The sequence below is a fragment of the Schistocerca nitens genome, chromosome 4, assembly GCF_023898315.1.
Source record: "Schistocerca nitens isolate TAMUIC-IGC-003100 chromosome 4, iqSchNite1.1, whole genome shotgun sequence".
In the NCBI taxonomy this organism is placed as follows: domain Eukaryota; kingdom Metazoa; phylum Arthropoda; class Insecta; order Orthoptera; family Acrididae; genus Schistocerca; species Schistocerca nitens.
Genome location: NC_064617.1, coordinates 223637348 through 223660689, shown reverse-complemented (window position 1 = coordinate 223660689; position 23342 = coordinate 223637348). Strand labels below are relative to the sequence as shown.

The 23342-nt window shown below is 37.2% G+C and overlaps 1 protein-coding gene across 3 annotated transcripts in view; it reads left to right on the top strand.

The window, feature by feature from the left end:
- LOC126253073 (transmembrane protein 184B) overlaps positions 1 to 23342 on the top strand; it is a 143572-nt gene that overhangs the window by 51690 nt on the left and 68540 nt on the right. For all 3 annotated transcript variants that reach the window (XM_049954166.1, XM_049954165.1, XM_049954167.1), the window contains 3 exons: positions 3242 to 3407; positions 8646 to 8736; positions 16462 to 16629. In XM_049954166.1, the coding sequence (XP_049810123.1) occupies positions 3242 to 3407; positions 8646 to 8736; positions 16462 to 16629 (425 nt within the window). The remainder of the gene's footprint in view (positions 1 to 3241; positions 3408 to 8645; positions 8737 to 16461; positions 16630 to 23342) is intronic.

Here is a 23342-nt window from a genome sequence, read left to right as displayed (position 1 = left end):
TTGACCAGTTGACTTCCCTACTCCCATCCTTACATGTTCACTCCATTTCATATTGATTTGCAGTGTTATGCCTAGGTATTTAATCAACATGACTGTTTCAAGCAGAAAACTATGTATACTATATTTGAACATTACGGGATTGTTTTTCCTAGTCATCTGCATTAACTGAAATTTTTCTACATTTAGAGCAAGCTGCCATTCATCTCACCAACTAGTAATTTTGTCGAAGTCCTCCTACAGTTACTCAATGCTGACAACTTCCCATACACCACAGAATCATCAGCAAATAGCTGCAGATTGCTGCTCACTCTTCCACCAGGTCATTTATATTGGCAGCTGATGCATGGACAGTTGAACTGGTGCTATGTCTTCTCCATGACAGTGGTTTTATTCTCAGATGTTTCATTTTGAACTAACTTCAGGGTGAGGTTGGGCATCTCATGCCACATGGTGGATCATGGGAACCATCGACCCTGCCTCTTTTGTATGCTGCCTCTGTCATCTCTCCTTTGCTCTGTTTTATTTGCTTTTAGGCAGTTTTCCCCTTTTTCTGCCACACCCTGTTCTCTGTTTTAGGAGTAGCTCTGTTGATTTGTGGGTGCTATCATCCTTTTTAATGCTTTGCTTGTGATGGATTGTGTGTGGAGCAGTTCTAGGAGGACCTGTCCTCTTCGCATGCAGAGCACAGGGTGGCACCCTTGTGCAGCCTTAACTGTTTCTCTCGTCTTGTTTTATTACGATGGTCCCACTGATACCTATTACATTTTTAGGCATTTTCCTTTTACTTTTATGGATCTCTTGAGTAGAAGGTATTCTTTACTCTGTAGCTGTCTTCACCCTTAATCAGGTTGGTGGGAGTTGGACTCTGGTTGGCTTTCTCTTACCATGACCGAGTTCTGAGATGTCACTTGTCTGCTCTTACCTATGTACCAGTCCAATCCATATAGGTTTACTTCTCTGTCAATAATTTTTTCGGCTATGGCATCGGTATTGCTTTCAGTGTTTTGTTTTTACCAATCCTACATACTTTCCTCATCAGAGTACATTCCTGGTAGACATCACTAGCTATGAATGACCGAACCAGTGACTGAGAGACTGATGACCCTGTTGTTTACCACTGGGGAGTAAATCAACTAACCAACCATCAGCTGTTTGCTTTTGCCTGAATTAAAAATTGCGTTATTGTATTCATGTGAATCGCTTATGTTCAGTGGTAATGTTAAAATTCCAATGCCTCTGGTGACAAAATGTGTTCCCAGGTCCTGTCATTTCACTGACAAAAAAAGCAAGCAACAATGGAGGCTTCATTATTGTCATCATCATAAATAAGAATGCATATCTTCAGAACTTCATTATTTTTGGGTAGAGAGCAAGAGTAAAATCAAACGCAAATGTCAGTAAGTTTTGCTCTCGAAAGGGCAACAGCCATTCACATTCTTGCCCTTTACAAGCTTGTGCTCTGTCTCTGATAACCTTGTTGTTGACTGTACATTAAATTTAAATCTTTTTTTCCCTTGAACTGATTCATTCATTCATTCATTCATACATCGTGAGTCCCATCATGAAGGAGATCCTTCAAGTTGAGAAACAAGTCAATTTAAAGATTAACAAGCAGAAGCTATCAGTGCCCATTACTTCATCATTGTGTGTAATGACAAATGTTAGCAGAAATAAAACACTGAAACAAAATAAATGGCAGTGCGAATCACTGTTGTTTGGACTTACACTTTAGAAATAAAATGATGACTATAAACCTTGAATCTATATTAGTCTTGTAATGTGGTAATATTTTGCACAACAGTGTTATAATCATAAGGAATTCCTTTCTGCAGTATCTACATAATACAGATATGTTTGGAGGGGATTGCAAACTGTTCCTTGAAATATTTCGTGTAGCTCCCTACATTTTCTGCTAGGTAATACTCATGTGGCAAAGAAGTAACCTAATGTACAATTTCAGCATTTCGTAAGCTCTATCTGCATTACCCAGTTATGGATACAACCTGTGAACTATGTCATTAATTCCAATTCTTAGCTCATTCATGAAACTTGTAATTCAGTAGTTGCTCATGCCATCAAAATGACGACCTAATCAGAGCATGTAGGATAATCTTCTCTCAAAGATTATTTTGCCACAGTCTTATAATGATGCAGAGCTCTGTGTGAATCAGTATTTACCTCTGTGTGAAACTTCAATGAGATATATTTGAAATGAGAAAAAAAACCTAAATTTTCCGGTGTACAACAGTCACTAACTTACCAGTGTCATCTTTACTTTTTAATTGGATATATTCCATTTGATGTTCTGCAGTGCCATGGAATACTAGTAACTCAGTGAAATTATTGAAGAATATTTCACTATTTAAAAAAAATGAAGGGTTCAAAAAAAAAAAACACACTTTTATCAGTACATTTGTTCCATGACTCCCTTATTTTACTCCCAAGAGTAAATATTGACTTCTTCCTTTTTTGTATTGTAATCATATTGAAACTTTTTTCTAATGCTTTGTGAGTACCATCATAAAGTTTATATATAGGATTTGTAATTGATAGTTTGTTTGGCCCTAAAGATTACTGTTTGCCAGTCCTGCAGAGAGAACAGACCCTGTGCATCGCTAAATAGTGAATACTGCAGTCTATAAATGTATCACCCATTTACTTCATGGTTCACAGTATCTGTCCTATTTTAATTACTGATAAATGAGGAAATGTTTTAAGTCATAAGGTTACGCTGCAACATAATGTGGCATAGTTCATTTAAGTTTAGGAACAGTCGAACTACTACTTAATAAATTAGCTTTCTTATATTTAACGGTACAAAATTTCATTCCAGAGTAGCCATTTCCTTGTGTCTTTAACTTCTTTTCTTTCTTATGTTCATCATACTTACCACTTCTAGCATTTCATACTAGGCCTACCCTCTTGATTCTGCTCACTCTCATGCAAGTGTCCATCTTCTATGATGGGGAGCTCCTGACTGTTTGTACACAAGTTGGTGCCCCATTACCACGACAGTGCAACTCTGACGGTCATGACTGTACATCACAAAAGAGTTAGTAACCAAAACTCAAAGCATATGGAATCCATAAAAGAATGTCATGTAACAAGAAAAATAATGCAAATATTAATGAATAAATCGTCACATGCAACTATAATAGCTGCAATGTGCACACTGTTTTTATTCTGTGTTATATATGAGTTACTTGACTGTGGATTGATGTTGAAATTTTTTGGGTTTCAGATATATCAACACCTTCGGTGGTATACCAATCCTGCTGAACAGAGGTGGATTGTAAGAATCCTGTTCATTGTTCCAATATATGGTTTTTACTCATGGGTCAGCCTTCTCTTTTTCAACAGTGACAGTTACTACATATATTTCTTCACTGTTAGAGACTGTTACGAAGGTTTGTAATATTTCCTGCTATGTAATTATAGACAGAAAATATTGTGTATTGTATGGTTTTTACCCACTCCCCTTTTCTCTTCTCGGTTTCTGTTCATTTACTTGTCTGTATTTTTGAAACAACTAGATACTAGATGAGCTATTTGGATTACTAATAAGCAGCCGTGTGACTTGGAGATTGTGTGTGACCTTACAATTCAGTAGCACAAGACTCAGTTCAGAAAATGAGAGTTTCCCGACATTGTCATTTTCTGTGAGTGCTTTTAATATGTGGGGAAAAATCTTGTGTCATAGTTTAATTAAGCACCGTTATGTTCAAATGTTCAGTGTTACCCCCCCCCCCCCCCCCATGAACCATGGACCTTGCTGTTGGTGGGGAGGCTTGTGTGCCTCTGTGATACAGATGGCCGTACCGTAGGTGCAACCACAATGGAGGGGTATCTGTTGAGAGGCCAGACAAATGTGTGGTTCCTGAAGAGGGGCAGCAGCCTTTTCAGTAGTTGCAGGGGCAACAGTCTGGATGATTGACTGATCTGGCCTTGTAACACTAACCAAAACGGCCTTGCTGTGCTGTTACTGCTAACGGCTGAAAGCATGGGGAAACTACAGCCGTAATTTTTCCTGAGGGCGTGCAGCTTTACTGTATGATTAAATGCTGGTGTTCTATGGATCAGAGCGTGGAATGTCGGATCCCTTAATCGGGCAGGTAGGCTAGAAAATTTACAAAGGAAAATGGATAGGTTAAAGTTAGATATAGTGGGAATTAGTGAAGTTCATTGGCAGGAGGAACAAGACTTTTGGTCAGGTGAATGCAGGGTTATAAATACAAAATCAAATAGGGGTAATGCAGGAGTAGGTTTAATAATGAATAAAAAATAGGAGTGCGGGTTAGCTACTACAATAAGCATAGTGAACGCATTATTGTGGCCAAGATAAACACGAAGCCCACGCCTACTACAGTAGTATAAGTTTATATGCCAACTAGCTCTGCAGATGATGCAGAGATTGATGAAATGTATGATGAGATAAAAGAAATTATTCAGATAGTGAAAGGAGACAACAATGTAAAAGTCATGGGTGACTGGAATTCAAGAGTAGGAAAAGGGAGAGAAGGGAACATAGTAGGTGAATATGGATGGGGGCTAAGAAATGAAAGAGGAAGCCACCTGGTAGAGTTTTGCACAGAGCATAACTTAATCATAGCTAACACTTGGTTCAAGAATCATAAAATAAGGTTGTATACATGGAGAATCCTGGAGATATTAGAAGGTATCAGATAGATTTAGGAACCAGGTTTTAAATTGCAAGGCATTTCCAGGGGCAGATGTGGACTCTGACCACAATCTGTTGATTATGAACTGTAAATTAAAACTGAAGAAACTGCAAAAAGGTGGGAATTTAAGGAGATGGGACCTGGATAAACTGAATAGACCAGAGGTTGTACAGAGTTTCAGGGAGAGCATAAGGGAACAATTGACAGGAATGGGGGAAAGAAGGACAGTAGAAGAAGAATGGGTCGCTCTGAGGGATGAAGTAGTGAAGGCAGCAGAGGATCAAGTAGGTAAAAAATCGAGTGCTAGTAGAAATCCTTGGGTAACAGAAGAAATATTGAATTTAGTTGATGAAAGGAGAAAATATAAAAATGCAGTAAATGAAGCAGGCAAAAAAGAATACAAACGTCTCAAAAATGAGATCGACAGGAAGTGCAAAATGGCTAAGCAGGGATGGCTATAGGACAAATGTAAGGATGTAGAGGCTTATCTCACTAGGGGTAAGATAGATACTGCCTACAGGAAAATTAAAGAGACCTTTGGAGAAAAGAGAGCCACTTGTATGAGTGTCAAAAGCTCAGATGGAAACCCAGTTCTAAGCAAAGGAGGGAAAGCAGAAAGGTGGAAGGAGTATATAGAGGGACTATACAAGGGTGATGTACTTGAGGACAATATTATGGAAATGGAAGAGGATGTAGTTGAAGATGAAATGGGAGATACGATACTGTGTGAAGAGTTTGACAGAGCACTGGAAGATCTGAGTCGAAACAAGGCTCCGGGAGTAGACAACATTCCATTAGAACTACTGACAGCCTTGGGAGGGCCAGTCCTGACAAAACTCTACCACCTGGTGAGCAAGATGTATGAGACAGGTGAAATACCCTCAGACTTCAAGAAGAATATAATAATTCCAATCCCAAAGAAAGCAGGTGTTGACAGATGTGAAAATTATCGAACTATCAGTTTAATAAGTCACAGATGCAAAATACTAAGATGAATTCTTTACAGACGAATGGAAAAACTGGTAGAAGCTGACCTTGGGGAAGATCAGTTGGATTCTGTAGAAATATTGGAACACGTGAGGCAATACTGACCTTATGACTTATCTTAGAAGAAAGATTAAGGAAAGGAAAACATACATTCCTAGCATATTTCGATTTAGAGAAAGCTTTTGACAATGTTGACTGGAATACTCTCTTTCAAATTCTGAAGGTGGCAGGGGTAAAATACAGGGAGCATAAGGCTACTTACAATTTGTTCAGAAACCAGATGGCAGTTATAAGGGTCGAGGGACATGAAAGGGAAGCAGTGGTTGGGAAGGAAGTGAGACAGGGTTGTAGCCTCTCCCCGATGTTATTCAATCTGTATATTGAGCAAGCAGTAAAGGAAACAAAAGAAAAATTCGGAGTAGGTATTAAAATCCATGGAGAAGAAATAAAACCTTTGAGGTTCGCCGATGGCATTGTAATTCTGTCAGAGACAGCAAAGGACTTGGAAGAGCATTTGAACGGAATGGACAGTGTCATGAAAGGAGGATATAAGATGAACATCAACAAAAGCAAAACAACGATAATGGAATGTAGGTGAGTTAACTCGGGTGATACTGAGGGGATTAGATTAGGAAATGAGACACTTAAAGTAGTAAAGGAGTTTTGCTATTTGGGGAGCAAAATAACTGATGATGGTCAAAGTAGAGAGGATATAAAATGTAGACTAGCAATGGCAAGGAAAGCGTTTCTGAAGAAGAGAAATTCGTTAACATCGAGTATAGGTTCAAGAGTCAGGAAGTCGTTTCTGAAAGTATTTGTATGGAGTGTGGCCATGTATGGAAGTGAAAAATGGACGATAAATAGTTTGGACAAGAAGAGAATAGAAGCTTTCGAAATGTGGTGCTACAGAAGAATGCTGAAGATTAGATGGGTAGATTACATAACTAATGAGGAGGTATTGAATAGAATTGGGGAGAAGAGGAGTTTGTGGCACAACTTGACTAGAAGAAGGGATCAGTTGGTAGGACATGTTCTGAAGCATCAAGGAATCACCAATTTTGTATTGGAGGGCAACGTGGAGGGTAAAAATCGTAGAGGGAGACCAAGAGATGAATACACTAAGCAGATTCAGAAGGATGTAGGTTGCAGTAGTTACCCAGAGATGAAGAAGCTTGCACAGGATAGAGTAGCATGGAGATCTGCATCAAACCAGTCTCAGGACTGATGACCACAACAACAACATGTTCAAATACATCATAATTGACTGCTTCCCTTAATTTTAATATAAGCATGGTGAAGGCAGTGCTGGAGTTTCATGTGTGATGTAGTCTGAATTTTTGTTAAAAAGAACTAAGTTGCTATTGTAAATTGAAGAATATTGAGAAGAATTTGTGTGTTTTTATTTTGTGTGACTTAGGTACATAATTACAAATGCATCACATAAATTACCTCTTCAATTTAGTGTAACTTTGACTATAAGAAATTAACTGAAAAAAGGAGAAAATGTGAAAGGTACATAAGTTTTAATGAAAGATGGTGAAATGTTGAAATAAAGAGATGAAAATTGTATTCATAAATATATAAAGTATTTTCAAGTATTAGAAAGTTAGAAGTATATGCTCTAGTGAAAATACGTCCAGTATTAAAAGTTATAAGGACTATGTTGAGGTAGTCTGTGAAAGTACTTCAGTGAAAGCTGTCATGTTGATAGGTAACAACATTTTAATGGGGAAGGAAAAGAAGAGCATATAAGGTTAAGAATTTCATCATTAATTTTTCTTTTCATTGTTAGAAGTGTGTGTGTGTGTGTGTGTGTGTGTGTGTGTGTGTGTGTGTGTGTGTGTTAACCCATAGAAATGATTATTTGTAAACTAACAATAATATTATGAAAAGGATAGATTGCTACATGCGTGCAAAAATATTTTGTTGACACCGATCTACATAGGGAGAAACAATCACCATGAAAAAATAAGAGAAATTAGAGCTTGTACGGAAAGATATAGGTGTTTGTTCTTTCCGTGTGCTATACAAGATTTGAATAATAGAGAACTGTGAAGGTGGTTCGATGAACCCTTTGCCAGGCACTTAAATGTGATTAGCAGAGTATCCATGTAGATGTGGATGTAGATGTAGATGAAGACGACGTTGAGATCCAGACAGGTGCAACGGAATGATTGTTATATTTTGAGCTCTCAGACAAAGCCTCCTTCAGGAAGGAAATACATACACATTAACACAAGCAAGCACACCTCATGCACACTTGACTGCTATCTCCAGCCACTCTGATCAGAATGCAGGTGTGTAAAATGGAAGCACCCACCCAGGAGTGGAGTGGGTAGGGGAAGGAATGCATGGTACAGGTGGGAGAGAGAAGAGAGTGCTGTGTGGTGGAGCATGTGTGGACTAGATAGTGGTGCCCCTCTCCCCCACACAGCCTCCCTATGCTGTGCGTGGCAGCCTTGCCTAGCCATCTAGCATACTCTGCCAGGCAGCGCTCATTTCTCTTCCCCTACCTGTGCCCAGCCATCCCTCCCACTTCCCCACCCTAGTTGTATTCTAGCCAGAGAATAGTGGTCATGTGGGCATGAGGTGCACGTGCTTGTGTCAGTGTGTGCACGTTTTCTTTTCTTAAGAAAGCTTTGGTCAAAAACTTAATGGGTAACAGTGCTTTCATTGTGCCTGTCTGTAACTCTATGTGTCATCTTTACAGTGAGTAGCAATCTATCCTTTTCATAATACTGTTGATACTCCATTCTGGACTTTCCATTGTTTGATATTTGGAAACTAATGTACACAGTTAATAGTTTTTGTTGTAATCAAATTAAGGGTTAATGATTATACTTGATTTGTTGCTTACTGAAACATAAGTGTTACAGTTTGTATGAAGAACTTGAAAAATTAGCCCAGCAGCACTTTTGGCAGTACAAATGAGCTGCATAACTATGAAGCAGTATTTATAAGACATATTTTTTATTCCAGCATTTGTAATTTACAATTTCTTGAGTCTCTGCTATGAGTATCTTGGAGGTGAAGGCAACATCATGAGTGAAATAAGAGGAAAGCCAATAAGGTAGGGAACGGCTGCATAATTCATTGTGAAAAAATAATATAAAAATTTGAATGTCTAACTGAATGATGTGTACAGTGTTGATCCACTTATTAAAACCCAAACATGGAAACTAAGACATTCAGTATGTCCAGATATTTTGATTGCATTTACAATAGCTGCTGTTTATTTTTGTCCTGTGACAGTCAATTCCATTTTATTGTTCTGTATTTCAGTTCAGCAAAATTAATCAAAATGTGACTGGTTCTTGTCACGAGTCATAACCACTATCTGATTAAATTTGTTGTTTAATGAAATAAATAATTTATTCGGTTGACTCATTCATTCTTAAGATTTGGAAAGGGTCATTGTATCATTTGTGCACTCACATTTTCTGGCCACTCTTTACTTTTGTACTGCCACTAAGTTTGACGAGAATTACTATTCCTAAATCTTATGTCAAGTAAACCATTTCACTTTAGGTTAAATGCCTGTCAGAAGGCTAAGACAGTTGGTATTTAACTTGAGACTGGTTGAAATGTAAGACATGAATGCAGTGTAATAATTTATTTAGCAGTGAATTCCATGTGTTGCATAACTAGCACATGCTGTAAAGTGAGTTCCTGTTCCTGAAGTCCTGAGATATTTTTCATGTGGGAAAGAAACCAAATTGATGCTGTGTCATGAAGCAGGTGCAGAGGTAATGACTGTTTGACAGAGTGTGTGCTCTGTTTCAGAGTAGTACGTGTCACTTGTACTGGTTAGCGTATTGGTTGCACGTTTTTCTGTAGATTGGGTGTTTGACATAGGACATCTCATACAGATAGGGTCAGGAAAATTCACATGAATGCCAACATGAAATTATTGATTTTTAGTTATGCAACACAAAGTTGATGGTTTTTTGTAAAACGCCCTGAAATTTGGCATTTTTCCCTTTTCCATGTAAAAGTGTCATAAATCTAAAGGCAGAAATTTACTAATACTGGTAACACACAGTTATTGAATGTTGAAATTATATTTTGACCTTTTCTCAACACAGTGATTTGTGTATAATTTTAAAATGGCTGTTCGTTTCCCATGTAAAGAATTATGGTTCTGCGTAGATGTGACGTTGAGCAAAAATACCCAACTTCCAACCAACTGCATTTTGGTAAGTTTAGCAGTCTGACATTTCCAGACACTTTGTATTGTTGATATTGTTGAGCAGGGAAATGCCTAGTGATCTTCTCAGTATCCACATTTCTGTGACATATAGTGAGCAGTCAGCATCTGTAGGTATTGACCAATGCTTGGTACCATATATGCAACTGGCCTCGCCATTCAATGGTATACCTAGACATCTTCTTACCACAAAGAACACCAGTGATGTGTCTCAATCACATCCAGGTTGCTTTGATTCTAGCTCGCATATCTTCATTAATATAACCTTCACTTTGTAGTTGAGAAGTAAGGTATCTGAATGTACCCACATTGATGAGAGGACCTCATTAATTTGTATAGTTCCATGAGATGGAATCTTTTTGAGGTACTCAGTCTTGTGGATGTTTGAATGGAGACCAAATCTTTGCAAACAGTCATAAAATGTTTGGAACTGAGTTTGAAGATCATTCCTGGTATCCATCCCAAGCATTATGTCATCAGTTTACAGTATTGTCCATGGTGCACACTTCTGTCGGTCACACATTATGGATCCATTACAGTGAAAATGTTGTTGTTGTGGTCTTCAGTCCTGAGACTGGTTTGATGCAAAGTGACAAAGAGCAGCAGAAACAGAGCTGAGCCTCTATGTACACCAACTGTCTAGGGAAGCTGTCAGTCAGTACTGCAGAGCCTCGCAGCTGGCTGCTGGTGTTCTTGTGCAGCATTTTTACCCAGTTCACGTGTTTCCTGGATCTTGGTGACTGCAAAGACTTAGCAAATCATCTAATGTGGTACTTGAACAGCTGCCTTCTCCAGGTCAGTAAAGTTAAGACCTAGCAACCTCCTTTTCTTGCAGAATTTCTCCATCGGCTGGCACACAGCAAAAATGGTATCTGGTATGCCACATCCCTTCACAGACCCACATTTATTTATTGAGTGCTGGACTATGTCCCATAGCCTGACGTCAAGGGTACATTATAATATCTTACATTACTGTAAACAGCTAGACTACTATTAAAGCACATGCATCTAACTCTCAGTAAATGTAATTGGAAATTGGACTTGTGTATAATGGCTATTTTTTAATTGATTGGGAATGGATTTTCATATTGTTACGTCTCGCACAGAATGACCTCATTCAATCCAGCCAACATGGATTCTGAAAACATCACTCAAGTGAAACTTAACTTGCACCTTTCATGCATGACTTATTGAAAGTTTTCGATCAAGGCAGTGAAGTAGATGCAGTATTTCTGGATTTCTGAAAAGCATTTGAGTCAGTACCATGTCTATGCTTATTATTGAAAGAATGATAGTTGGGGGTATCAAGTGAAATTTGTGAGTGGAATGAGACTTTTTGGTAGTTGGAACATAGCACGTTACCTTGGATGGAGAGTCATCGACAGGTGTTGTGGTAATCTTGGGTGTGCACCAGGGAAGTGTGTTGGGACTCTTGCTGTTAATGTTGTATATTAATGACTTTGTAGACAATATTAATAGTAACCTCAGACTTTTCACAGATGATGCAGTTATAAATTAATAAGTACTGCCTGAAAGAAGCTGCTTAAATATTCACTCAGATCTTGATAAGATTTCAAAGAGGTGCAAAGATTGGAAATTTGCTTTACATGTTGAGAAACTGTAAAATTATGTACTTCTCAAAACAGAAAAAGTATCTTATGACTGTAATATTAGTGAGTCGTAGTTGGAACCAGTCAACTCATACAAATACTTAGTTTTACCTCTTTGTAGGGAAATGAAATGGAATGCTCACATAGACTCAGTCATTAGTAAAATAGGTGGTAAACTCCTAGAATATTGCTCAAGTGTGTGGGACCCATACCAGATCTGATTTAGAAGGGATATTGAACATATACAGAGAAGGGCAGCATAAATGGTTACAGGTTTGTTTGACCCATGAGAGTATGTCATAGAGGTGCTGAAGAACTTGAACTGGTAGACACTTGAAGGTAGACGCAACCTATTCCAAGAAAGCCTACTTATGAAGTTTCAAGAACCCACTTTAAATCCTGAGAAATCTTTCTTATAAAGTTTCAAGAACTTGCTTTAAATTATGACTCAAGGGATCTACTACAAGTCCCCTCATACTGTTCCTGTTGGGATCATGAGGACAAGGTTGGACAAATTACAGCTTGCACAGAGGCATTTAAACAGTCATTCTTCCGCCATTCTATGTGTGAATGGAATGGCGGGGAAAACCCAAGAACTGGTACAATGGTACATACCCTTTACCATGCACTTCAAGGTCGTATTTGGCATATATATAAAGATGTAGATCTGTTTGGAGTATGTTAACAAACTTTGCCCGTGAATACTAAACTTGTTTCCGTTCTTCAAACAGGGAGTAAAGTGTAATGACATTTCTTCTTGTGTTTCATGATGAGAAGATGCACTTCACCTTCTATTTGAACTAATTTCAGTCATTTCACCTTCTGTTTTGAAGTTTTATCACTCCTTGTCTTACTTGAGGAATTGTACTATAGAGAGCAGTTTTGCTATAAGGCATTCTTTAATAATTTTGCAGATTTAGTTTAGAACCTTGGTGTGGTCCCACATTTTTGTTTTGTATCCTGCAGTGTTTCTTGTTCCAAAGTATATGAATGTTGAGTTTGTGGGACAAAGAGAGGATTTTGATGAATGCTCCGCAAGAGATATAGGCGTCCTTTAGACATTAGATGCCACATCAGAATGATCGCAGCAAACACAGTCAGTAGATTCCTTACACTTTTTGATAGTCACATTCACAAATCAAAATTTCGCATCGGCTGCTCTCACAGCACTCCAGTTTTGATTAAAAGAAAAATGAAGTTCAGTCCACTTTGAATTCACACATCAAGCTATTAGTGGGTCATAGTATAGGATTCTTGGACTCTGGTCATACTACTTGGTAATTCTGATGGATTGTAATTATGCATAGCTCCACAATTAAAACTGTACAATTATGAAAATAAATGAAAGATTTTTCACTTCATGCAATGTTAGTCTGTTTGGTAAAAATGTTATCGTTCAAACAATTTGTGATTGCTGTGGACCCTGTTGCAACGAAAAGAATTGAAGCATATATCTTTTTTAATTTCATTGGCAAGTATTGCCTCAGAAAAAAACAGTTGTTACTGTGTTTCAAAGGAAGGAGGATGATTAACTCTTAACATACCTTCTTTTATGTGGTCATTAAAACTGGACCACAAACTCAAATTGGCGAAGGAAAGAGGAGGAAAAAAAAAAAAAATTGGAACCCACACAAAATCTAAATGTGTATGGCAGGATCCTCCTGAATGCAAGTCCAGCATCTCAGGCAGTGTCGTCTTCCCCAGATGGTAAACTTCAGTACAAACTCGTATTCCATTAATGTTATTGTCAGTCATGATATGACAAGTGTGTGGAAGAAAGCAGTATGCTTGTTGACTGCTTGAAATGCCCAATCTAATGTTTACGAATGAACCATATGGTGATACGAAACACACAACTGACTGAAAATAATATAATGGACACAAATTACGAAAAGGAAAGTTGCTAATCATTATATAGCAGAGATGCTGAGTTGTAGATAGACACAACAGAAAGACTGTCACAAAAAGGCTTTCAGCCAGCAAGGTCTTCATCAAAGTAGATCACACTCACACACACACACACACACACACACACACACACACACACACACACACACAAAACTGCAGTCTCTGGCAACTACCGAAGCCACAGTTGCCAGAGACTGCAGTCGTGTGTGCGAGGTGTTGTTGTTGTTTGTTTGTGTGTGTGTGTGTGTGTGTGTGTGTGTGTGTGTGTGTGTTCGTTTTTGATGAAGGCCTTGCTGGCCGAAAGCTTATTTGTGACAGTCTTTCTGTCGTGCCTCTCTGCAACTCAGCATCTCTGTTATATGATGAGTAGCAACTTCCCTTTTCATAATATTGTTACATTCCATCCTGGATTTTCCATTGTTGGATATAATGGACACAAAAAGATACAAAGCCCTGCTTCTTTCACGTATGGCATTAGTGTGCTTAAATCTATTCAGCACATGTGTATAACAAGCTTGAAAAGACAGCTGATTGTGACTCCCATAACCGCATGTAAAAGAGGAAATGAATCTAGTTTTTTCAAGAAAATCAAGGTATTAATAGAAAAAGAGCTATAGTATTGGAAATATTATGCAGTATATTTCAGTCTGTGCTCATAGCAAAACGTAACATTAAATTTGGAAACCTTTTGTATTATAGCAGGAGAAGAGCCCTGGAATTAGCTGTAGACTTTCCATTCTTTTTATATTGGCTAGAGGCAATGTATGTATCTCAGTAGTTTAGATCTTTGTTGAATTGAATGAGAGGAGTTGTTAATTTGTATTCCTGAGTTAATTAATTGTCTTTTCTATATCTTCCCTTCCTGTTTGTTTTGTTCGTCAGCTATTCTAGAGGCATATTTCCCTTTTTCTGTGCTTCATTGTGAGAGTTTATGCTTTAATATTTTTGCAAACTGTCATAAACAAATAAGGCAAACTGCATTAATTTTGTTCATTAGTTACATGGAACTCTTACTAGTAACAACAATAATGATGCAACTGCAAAGTACCAAACAATATTAATAGTCATTACAGTGCTGCATATGTGCTATAGATTAGTGTTTTATTTAACTGCTTAGAGATATTGTTATACACTGAGGTGACAAAAGTCATACGATAGGACAGTGTTTTGGCAGAGCTGTTATATATCTCATGTGAAAAGGTTTCTTACGTGATTATGGCAACTCAGGGGGAATTAATAGACTTTGAACGTGGAATGGTAGTTGAAGCCAGCCAGATGCACGAGACATTCCATTTCGGAAATAGTTAGGCAAATCGCTATTCTGAGAGCCACAGTGTCAAGAGTGTGCTGAGAATACCAAATTTTGGGCATTACCTCTCATCACGGACAATGCAGTGGCCGACGGCCTTCACTGAACAACCAAGAGATGGCCTTCACTTAACAACCAAGAGAAACGGCGTTTGCATAGAGTTGTCAGTGCTAACAGACAAACAACACTGCTTGCAATAACTGCAGAAATCAATGTGGGACGTGTGACAAACATTACGTTAGGACAGTGCAGCAAATTTGGCATTAATAAGCTATGGCAACAGACAACCGATGCAAATGCCTTTTATAACAGCAGAAAGTCGGCTGCTGTGCTTCTCCTTGCTTGTGATCATATCAGTTGGACTCTTAGACAACTGGAAAACTTTGGCATGGTCAGATGAGTTCCAGTTTCATAGCTGATGGTAGAGTTAGTGTGTGGCACAGACCACACGAAGCCATGCACCAAGTATTCAACAAGGCATTGTGCAAGATGGTGGTGATTCCGTAATGGTGTCCGCGGTGTTTACATGGAATGAACTGGATCCTCTGGTCCAACTGAACAATCGTTGACTGAAAATGGTTATGTTTGGCTACTTGGAAATCATTTGCAGTCATTGATGTACTTCATGTCTCCGAACAACGATGAAATTTTTATATATGACAAAGTGCCATGTCAGAGAATTCTGAACAATTTGTGCAAATGATTTGACCACCCAGATCGCTGACATGAATCCCATTGAACATTTATATGACATAATCAAGAGGTCGATTTGTGCACAAAATGCTGCACTGGCAACACTTTAACAATTATGGGTGACAGTAGAGGTAGCATGGCTCAGTGTTTCTGCAGGGAGCTTCCAAGGACTTGGTGAGTCCATGCCATATGAAGCTGCTGCGCTATGTTGGGCAAAAGGAGCTATGACACAATATTAGGAGGTATTCCATGACTTTTGTCACCTCAGTGTATATGATCTCATTACTCGAGAACAAAACCTTAAGTGAAACTTGGATTTGAATTGGGGGAGATTAAGTAAAGAAACCAGACAGTAAAATTTGTTACCAATTTCATGTATTAAAGATTTGCAGTGTAAATGCAGATTGTAAGTACAATTTAAAACATCTATTTGGTCCCACCTTCCACACCTCCATGAATAGCCGCCTCTCCCATCGTCTCAGTGTTGTTCATATAACTTTGAAAGTAAATTTGAATCTTTGACACATCAAATTGAGAAAATCCACAACTGAATCATTATAACATCTTTAAGCACAGTCTGTTAACACACTTATTTTCCCTATGATCACTGGTGTCCTGTTGTATTGAAAATCATCAGATCTGTTAATGTAAATAAAAAAGTACGTGCTAAATTTGGTTGTACCTAACTTATCCAACACACACATGATATATAAATCAGAGTATGAGCTATCAATCAAAATAGCAGAGCAGTCAGTCAGTTTTGACTGTTGTATGCAGTGTCCCTCAGAAAATGAAACCAAATGGTTGTCTGCAGCTATGATAAGTATTATATACAGTGTTCTACTTATCACATGTGTTTGAAATAAATTAAGTAAGGTCAAACTTGGCATGCTCTTTATCTATGTGAACAGATTTGAAGATCTTTAGTAAAGAATGAAACTGGTGATCTTTGTGAAAAAAATGCAATAACAGATTGCATTTGAAATATTGTTGACTGGTAAATGAATTTATTTTTCATAGCTAACTGAAATTTTTATATTATGTGTAATGTTTTCTTTTTATTTGCAGATCAAGCTGTTTGTATGGGACATGCTGTTTGGTGGGCAAGACATATACTATTGGGTTTCTAAGGTTCTGTAAGCAAGCAACATTACAGTTCTGTCTTGTCAAACCCCTTATGGCTTTTGTTATAATTTTCCTACAGTCTTTTGGCCATTACCATGACGGTGACTGGAGGTATGTTTGTAAGGAAGTAGTGTTATAAATATTTCCCACTGCACTTTGAAATTTTTCTCTCTTTTCAGTATATTCCAGCTCTACGTATTCCACTTTTCCCATTGCTCTGATCCCACCCTCCAACCCTCCTCATCTCTGTGAATACTCCTCTCCCTCTCACTCTGGTCTCCCCAATGCTGCCCCCATATCATCAATCCTGTGTATCCTTGCTATACTGACAGTGGTGTGATGGTAATTGAAAAGCTGTGTGACCGTGTTCACTTACAAGGAAGTCAAATTTGTAAGTTTATTCACAATATCTGTTTAAATTAACAAGCTGCAGGAATTTAGCATGTCTGGCTTGCTGTATGCAGAATGTTTTCATTTTTAAGACAGATCATAATATCGGTTTGCACTTGGTGTTTTCTCTGTAACAGCTGAATGATAGGTAGTATTGTCCCTGCCCATTACAATATCTAGTTTGGAGTTAGGCATGATAAGAATTGTACAGTGAACAACCTCTTCAAAGTGATAACATTACTTTCAGTGTGATACACTGCTGTTTTTCTTGCATATAAATGAAAGTTTGCTCCCAGGAATTGAACCTGTGGAAACATGCATAACAATTATCCAAGAACCTTTTCTTATTGGAAATTTAGAACTGGTAGTACCAACTTTCATTTTCCATGATGTTTTTCTTGAGCGAATCTGGTTGACTTATGATTCATTGGGTATTACACTGTTAAACCACTGACTCCCCTTCTTTCGCTTATCTTCCTCATAAATATTGAAAATTTTATTCCATAATTAATTTCAACATATTTAAAGCTAATGTTTCCTAAAATTCTTTGCAAAAAAAAAAAAAAAAAAAAAAAAAAAAAAAAAAAAAAAAAAAAAAACACGTTTTAAGTAAATTTTCTCATGCATAATTCTTACAAAATTTTGGATGCTAATAATTCACATGTTTCAAGTGGCTCAGTGGTTATGCATCAGACTTGCGGTAGGTCGTCATTTTTGGCTTATGCTGTTCAATTGAGACTATATATCATTAACTGCATCACACTTAATAAGGTTTGAGTATAATTCTCTTTTGTAACTACAGTATAAATAAATTGCGGTAATTGGAAAGAAACAACTTGTTGTTTAAGGAGACTATATAATTTTTGTTTGTTTGTTTGACAATGCCTTAACATTTATTCGCTAAATGCTGCTCTTAGCATCTGAAGGTGGCCATGTCATTGAAACAAGTTATGATTGTTTCATAAAAGAGTGAATGTGTTAACAAATAAACAAAAATTGAAGATGTAGTAACATTCCCCCCCCCCCCCCCCCCCACGCCCCCATGGTTTGCAGGTTCTTTAAATGATTAATTGTACCAAGATAAACGATTCTCTCTTTGCAAAAAGTTTGTAGTCATAGGTGATTATCATGCAGTGATGATAAACTTTAACTATTATCTCCGAATGATTGCAATTAACATTTTTCATAGTTTTCACTTTGATGAATTTCCAGGAATTTCAAGCTCAGGCTTAAAAAATTGGATTATATAATTATATAATTTTTCCCATAATGCCTCTAGTATTATAATTTGTAGAATATAGAATACATATGTAGACCTTTTTAATACTGACAATCCCTTATTTATTGTGTGTTAATGGATTATGTCCTTCATCAAACATCTACCATTACAAACTGAACATTTTCATTAGCAAATGTTAATTACAGCAGTAAGTTACAATTTTTTTCATTTCATATATTTCATTATAATAATGCAGCACAATGAAACTCTCTCAACATGTGGATCCCACCTTCTCATTGTTACCGCAGTTGACTAAAATATCATGGTGACACTCGCTGCAAAGCTCTCCATCCATGGAGAAAAGAATACCACATTGTCACAATTTTGTAAATGCCGCAGGAAACAGATGCAAAATTTTGTGGATATATTTAAATAATGATAATGCAAGTGCATTGAAACAAAAAAAAATTGTTAACACTTATCTGATGTGCTGATGCAAGAAAGACATCAGTGTTATCAATAATTGTAACACTATGTATCCCAACTTCCCAGCTGATTGACATAGATGTTCAAGATCCCTGCTTTGAATTCTATGATCAATCAATTACAACATACATGATCAGATAACATAATAATGAAAGCAACGCACCATATGTACCAAGGGTATTCATTATTAACCACTCGTAAATTATTGTTGCATAGAAAAAGAAAAAAGTTGAACACATTAATAATGAAAGATACAGCTTAAATGTCTTTCAAATCTATGCACTGTGTGTCCTCAGAGTACTGAAATGCATGCACATTTCTGGTCTCTCTCTCTCTCTCTCTCTCTCTCTCTCCTCCTCCTCCTTCTCCTCCTCCTCCTCCTCCCCCCCCCCCCCCCCCCGAATCTCCAACCTCCCACCGGTATAGGTGGATACACTGTCAGTATGTTTACTGGATTCACTGACAGTATGTTTACATAAATAGTTGGTCATTGAACTCCATACAGAATCAAATTCTCACTCTCCACATACATATATGACTTCCAGTAAGCCAATTGCTCCTTCCAATGCCAGAAACAAATTTAACTACATTTATAAAAGAGTTGGCTTAATAAACATGACTGTACTTCACGTGAATCATACAATAGGTCTTGTCTTCTACCAACGCTGGATTAAGAGTCTATAAGAGTACTTTTTTCAATTGTTCTTGTTTCACACACAATATACACAGAGTTGCATATAAACTCTGTGGTTCTTCCTTACACACACACACACACACACACACACACACACACACACACTAGCACATCTATGGATTGTCTGACAGGTACTTGTCTGTGCCGTTCAACCGCCGAGTCTACATTCTTCCTGCAACTGATTTTAAACCTGCACACACACAGACATGTGACGCACAGTAGGTAGGATTTTACCATCCCATACTTGTATCTAGAATATCGTGTGTTCGGGACTGTAGAAGGCTGAGTGGTTCTAGAATTTACACAGAAATTCTCAAATCACTGCATATAAACCTCTTCCCCCCTCCCCCGCCTCCCCTCAGATCAAACACGCAATATTTTATTTTATACATAATCATTATGCAAGTAATATCACTTATAGTAACATTTCATATCTTAACAATATACATTATTTTTACATAAGTTTATATACATCTCTCTTCTTTCAGTAACAATTCATTGTTCTTTTGTGAACAATTTTTCATTTGACATGAGCATACACTCGATGTTTTAGTCAGCTTTACTAATATTTAGGAATTGTGAGGACTTTATTTTTCCCTTTATTTTCTTTTTCAATCGAAACCTTGGTGTTTGACACACGAGTAATCTATTTTCTATTCTTATCTCTTTGTACTACCTTTTTCTAGTATGTACTATTTTCATTAGTTGTAGCTTGCAGGAACTCTGGGCAAAATAAAAGTGTTCTTTTGACACTCATTTATTTCTACAAAACATAATAATGCTAGTCGTTCATAGAATTTATACTTTGCAGAATAATTCCTATAAAATTTGTGACTTTTGTCACGCTACTGTCCCCTTCTCTTAGTATCAACTACTATTCCTTGCTTGTGGGTTGACCATATGAGAACACTTCCTCTTTCCATTCTGGTAGGTATGCCGCTTCTTAAAACATTCCTATTTTTTAGTCCACAGGTCGTCCTGTCTTAGGGTGTCCATTTCATTTTCATTGAAAAAGGGGACATTTAAAATAAATTAGGAAAAACCGTGGGACAATGAAGAAAAAAAAAGGGACATAAATATTGTATTGACTAAATTTAATACACATACAAGTTTACCTTTACAACGTGCACTCAGATGATTCGAAATCACTTTTTACAATTATTCTGCCACACTATCACCGTACTTTTCACTTTTATGTACTTTATCAAGAAGTTCATTTTCGTTTGAAATTGTATCATAAAAGTCAGTACACGATACACCCTTAAAGTGTGTTTTGACAATGAGCAAGGCCCTTACTGTTTCAACTTTCATTCTGTGTGTTTTTTTTTTTTTTTTTTTTTTTTTTTTTTTTTTTTTTTTTTTTTTTTTCTCCACAAAGAGTTCACTAACGAAAACACATGTTCCACAGCAGCATTTGACTCAGGAATTACCAGACAAAACTCCACCAAATGAATCATGTTTTTCATGTTAATGTTTTTACTTTTGAAATAAGCAAATATTTTACACCACGTTGCACTAAAACTTTCTTTGTCTCCTTCACTTTTTATGAAGTTCTGTCCACATGAAAATTCATCAAACAGTTCGTCTTCATCAACAGGAAAATTTGGTACAATACTTTTAACAAAAACACAACAGTCCTGAATATTCTTCCACTGTAGCTGCTCCTTTTCAGTATTAACCCAGTCATATGCTTTAAAAGGTGTGAGAAATGGTAAACACCATTTTATAATATACTCAATGCAGGAGTCATAGAAGATGTCAGCATAAATATGAAATTGTACTACAGTAATTTCACCCTCTTCTTCCAGCTTTCTTAGAGTCTCGTGTACAAAGGATGTGAGAAATCTTTCAGATTTTCTACATTGTAATTTGCCCAATAATTTGTTTATTTCTTGATAAACTTCCACTATTGTGATTTCTTGTTTCTCAATACATTTAATTGTTGTGGAGAAAGGTTTTAGCTGGCTAACAAGAAAATGTAGAAGAACAATAGACACAGGGTTATCAAAGAATTGTTTAAGTATAACAGGACACTTATCAAGGGAAGTGAAATATGATTTCAAAGCAGGAACTATCTCTACAATTCTTTCCAATGCTGGTAGCAGAGATAGCCACCTTGTCTTGCTGTGCCCAAGTACATACAGTTTTGTATTCAGTTTCAGTAAACTTACAGAATGACTTCAGAGATTCAACCCTTACTGTATATATGTGGAAATGCTGGTAGATTTTGTTTACAATTAATTGGCAGTCGATGGGTAGGCAATCTGAGCCAGTTTGTAAGGAATTGTGCACCACATGTTCTAGACAGCCAACACCTACTATATTATTCACTGGATTCTGTTGCAGTTTATAGAACAAATTGTTTTCTCCTTTCCTCTGCTTACCACCAAAATTGGTGTTAGTGTTGTCTGCAGAAACTGCAATCACCTTTCGCTCAATATCATATTTCTTTAAAACCTCCAGCACATAATTCTGAAGTGAATCTGAAGTTTCTCCAGCTAAATTAATCAATTCGAGCACTTTCATCGTGATGCCATTTTCAGGGTGAAAATACCTGATAAGGAGAGGAACCAACTTTAAATCCAGATGATTTGATGTATCAATCATTACAGAAATGAATCTAGCACTTTTCAGGTCATTTAAAACCTGCTGAGCTGCGTAGGTGCAATAACATTTGAAATGATTGCATTACATTTTGTGTGCCCACATGTGAATTTAGGATTGAAAAGTTTTTTAACAACTGCTGTAGTACAGTCCATTGACTTAAAGCTATGGTTATGCACTGCACTGTGGTATGCAAATGTAGCTTCTTGTGCTGCCAACTGCCTATCCATTTCTGTTACTGATTTTAAGTTTACATAGTAGAGACTAAGTATTTATTTGCTCTTTTTGTTTGATCACTCATGATATGTTTCTTCGTCTTAATGTGATTCACAATGTCAGACCTTCCACCATGACCAATAGCAAATTTTGATCTGTACAAGGTACATTCTACAGTTTCTCCACTACCAGTGATAAAAGGAAACTTGCTTTTTGTATTGCTGTTAAAATTACACATTCGTTTTGGCATAATGAAACAGTGATTGCACAGTGCAAAACATTAACAGTGTGGTGACAAAAGCCAGAGAGCAAGTGTCAGTGGTGTAGAGTATCTCAGGACCGAAAGGACGGATTCAGTGGATCGATTTAGAAGTGAAGAATCTTCGTTGTTATTCGTAACCTATAGTGCATTTAAAATTCCTTGCGAAGTTTGACAGTTTGGTACATGTTCGGGGTGTGCTGAAAGTCATCACACACTTCCTAGCGTAAATAATTGTGCAGTTAATAGCAAGTCAAACAACCAGTAACGTAAAATACTCTAGCCAAGCGGAATCATAAAAAACAGGACATTTGAGCATCCCCAAAAAAACTTTCGGGACAGCGGGACATTTTGGTGAAAAACGGGACTGTCCCGGGGAAAACGGGACAAATGGACACCCTATCCTATCTCCACGTAGGTACGACTGCACTTTATACTTAGTGAATGCCGGGTACGCCCCCTTATCCTTTCTGAGTAGACCTCACAATTAATTACCCTAGTATACATTTCTATGTATTACATAATTATTTTCTGGTAAAGATATCAATCTATCTTAAGCTTCACATTTGTTCTATAATACATCATTTACTCCCGAGAGTCCTCCTGTACTTATCAACTTCTATACTTTCAGATATTATGTCTATATATACTACTTACATCCCACTATCCTTCAATTAATCAGAGTCTTTAGTGCACTGATGTTGCTCACGCCTTTTTCTTATCTATCCATTACTCATTACTATTTTATAGTTGTTCATTATGTATGGTCATCTCTCCTTATGTATATTCGATGGAGAACCGTCACAACACCCCATATATGTGTGCATAATTCCCTATGTTCACACCTTTTCCCCTACAACACCTGGCGGTTCTCACATCGTGACAGGCTTTGTCATATGTAATTTAATGTTTTTCATAGAAGTGTATATTTGTGTGTATGTGTGTTCGAGTAGTCT